Source organism: Eleutherodactylus coqui, chromosome 2 (assembly GCF_035609145.1).
Source record: "Eleutherodactylus coqui strain aEleCoq1 chromosome 2, aEleCoq1.hap1, whole genome shotgun sequence".
Lineage (NCBI taxonomy): Eukaryota > Metazoa > Chordata > Amphibia > Anura > Eleutherodactylidae > Eleutherodactylus > Eleutherodactylus coqui.
The window spans coordinates 215,061,604-215,064,511 of record NC_089838.1 but is presented as its reverse complement, the minus strand read 5'-3'; the positions used below and the strand labels follow the sequence as shown (position 1 = coordinate 215,064,511).

The 2,908-nt window shown below is 36.2% G+C and overlaps 1 protein-coding gene across 1 annotated transcript; it reads left to right on the top strand.

The window, feature by feature from the left end:
* Window positions 1–1,454: 1,454 nt before the first annotated feature.
* Window positions 1,455–2,402, top strand: LOC136610096 (olfactory receptor 8H3-like). The gene has a single exon (XM_066589361.1). It carries the CDS (start codon window positions 1,455–1,457, stop codon window positions 2,400–2,402), a length of 948 nt encoding a protein of 315 aa, XP_066445458.1.
* Window positions 2,403–2,908: the final 506 nt, after the last annotated feature.

Genomic DNA, 2,908 nt, shown 5'->3' with positions numbered 1-2,908 from the left:
ACTGAATTTCATAAACGGAAATAAAAACATAAAGTAAAAAAATGCCATTAAAAACACTCATAAGAAACACCATGAAAATGCTTGAAATTCATGGCTCATTTAGAAGAAAAATGCTGAAAACAACACTGTCTGACAGAGTACTAAAAATTGTCTTCTATGCAATAGAGCAATAATATTTAATATTATTTGTAGATGTAAGGTAGAAGTGGTAAAAGTAAATGAAACAGCAGCAAGCCTGCAGTGAAGGGATCAGATGGTTATCTAAAGAGTTTTTAAGTGGAATAGCTTTTTGTGATGGAGTAGGAAATGATATTTGGGGGAAAATTAAAAGTTTAAAGATGTGAAGAGACATGAAAGACGAAACAGCAGGTAGGTAGGGAGAGAGAGGAGTAGGAATGTTAAACATATAGATGATATTGAACTGTAGGGCGGACCGAGACCTTTTAAGGTGCCTATATACCTTAGATAGCTATCAGACAACAGCTATTCCTCTCATCTCTCCTCAAACCAAGTATGCATTTTTAAAGAGGGGGAGGGTTATATGCAATTGCTAAACACCATCCCAGCATATTGCCTCCTGTGGGATCAAAGGATCAAGCATGTTGAAATCCAAAAGTCTGCCGTCAGGGAAGAATCAGAGCCCCCCCATACACTTTAGTCGGCTGATCCCAGCAAGGTCTGTAGGTTCAACTGACTTTCCTCTAAGGGTAACCACCCAATAGCGTTTGCGAATTTGCTGTGTTTTTTTTCCAGGTGTCTATGGGGCTTTCTAATGTTAAAAATGCATCACGGCCAAACCACAATTTACAGCGAAATCGTAATTTTGCGCTATGCTTTTTTACATTAACAAGTCCTATAGACCCCTGGAGGAAAAAAAATGCTGCAAATTTCGCAGTGAAAAAGAACTGTAGTGGGTAGTCACCCTAAGGTGTATGGATACCATAAGGATAGATGGATGGGAAAGTCAAAATGTTTTGTCAGAATAGGCATACTAAATCTAGACTTTGAATCGGGTATGGCAGAGAATGGGTCATGAAGGATAAATATGTAGTATTGATAGACAAATGGAAGTACTGTGGGTGAGACAATCCTACCAATAGAATCTGCATGAAATAAAATGTAGATACAATGAGGGAATGAGTACGTTTGAATCAATGGCAGGAGTTGAAGGGAAAACCATAGGGCCAGTTGTAGGATTGTCTGTAAATGTTTTTAGAATGTGATTGAAGGGCTGGAGAGAGACAGAGGACACGATGAAGGGAATTTCACAGCCGAGGAGAGATACTGGTAAAATCCAGCTGTAAGTTGAAGATCATGGGAATGTTTTGTTTTCTGAACATTGATAAAGGTAGGACTAAACTAGCTTGGGCAACAATTTGAACGCTTGCTTAAAACTTTTACTCTTAGCAAAAACTGTGTTGTATTATTATGTTCTCTAGCATTATTAAATCGCAATGTTCTTGATGGGAATTACTGAAGACAACAACCATTCAGTGGTAACGGAGTTTGTTCTTATTGGCTTTTCTGATAGACCCTACCAGAATCTATGTCTATTTTTTGTGTTTTTGATTATTTACATTGTTTCTATTTTGGGAAACCTTGGGATCATTTATCTTGTCTACAACAATGTAAAGTTCCATACACCAATGTACTTTTTCCTGAGCAACCTCTCTGTAGTAGATCTTGTTTATGCTTCAGATATTGCGCCAAAGATGCTTGTAGGCCTGTATTTCAGTAAGACATATATTTCTTATGTTGGCTGTGCCATACAACTCTTCATTTTTTGTGCTCTGGGAAGTACCGAATGTATCCTTTTTGCTGTTATGGCTTACGACCGTTATGTAGCAATCTGTAGCCCACTAAACTATAACCTGATAATGCGGCACAAGATATGTCTGGTTTTGATGTTTGGAGCTTATAGCACTGGATTTCTTCATTCTCTAATCGAGACTTGCTCCACCTTCCATCTTTCTTTTTGTGCATCCAATGTCCTCCACCATTTTGTTTGTGATTTCCCTCCATTATTAAGTATCTCTTGTACAGACACTACAATAAATGAAATGGTTTTATTCATTTTTTCATCTTCTGTTACAGTGCCTTCCATTGTGGTGATTCTTGGGTCGTACGTGTCCATTTTTATAACTATTCTAAAAATAACAACTCCAAATGCAAGACAAAAGGCATATTCTACATGTGCCTCCCATATCATAGCAGTGACATTACTTTATAGTACAGTTCTTTATGTGTATCTTAGTCCAAAATCTCCATCCTCTAGAGATAATGTAAATATGGCAACTGTGTTTTATACGGTTGTACTACCTATGTTAAATCCACTGATTTATAGCTTGCGAAACAAAGACATCAAATTAGCAATGATACACTTATTCCAAAGCAAGCTTTGAGACAGCAAGTCATGATTTGCAGAATTGTTTTAAGCCCTAATACATACATTACTGCTCACTCTATTTAATACACTTTTCTAGATTCGTAGATTTCTCTGTAACGGATAAGGGATGCACATGACACGTGTTTTGCACAGGAATTAGTCCTCCTGCAGTTCCAAACACTTTCAGCACTCACATGCATCACATACCTTGTTTATATAAATATCCTTACAATACTCTGTAGTATCTTCTTTTGTTCTTTTTTGACAAAAAATGACAATTTGGGTGGTGTACTAAAACAAGAAATAAATTCTGGCATTATGTCAGTAGAAGTTGTTTATATATATTTTTTGTGTAAACTGTTGATTTGCCCACTTTACTTTTTATAATGGTGATATATTTCAATAAACTTCATTATCAATACAAAAATGTGTTTTATGTTTTTAATTTTTAATTGCAGGATGTTTTATACTGATTTAGTTTCTGTTGACATCTACATCACAGAAAATAGTGCAGCATTCATG

Excerpts from the sequence above, each read along its gene's own strand:
- LOC136610096 (XM_066589361.1), top strand. The coding sequence starts at position 1,455 with ATGTTCTTGATGGGAATTACTGAAGACAACAACCATTCAGTGGTAACG.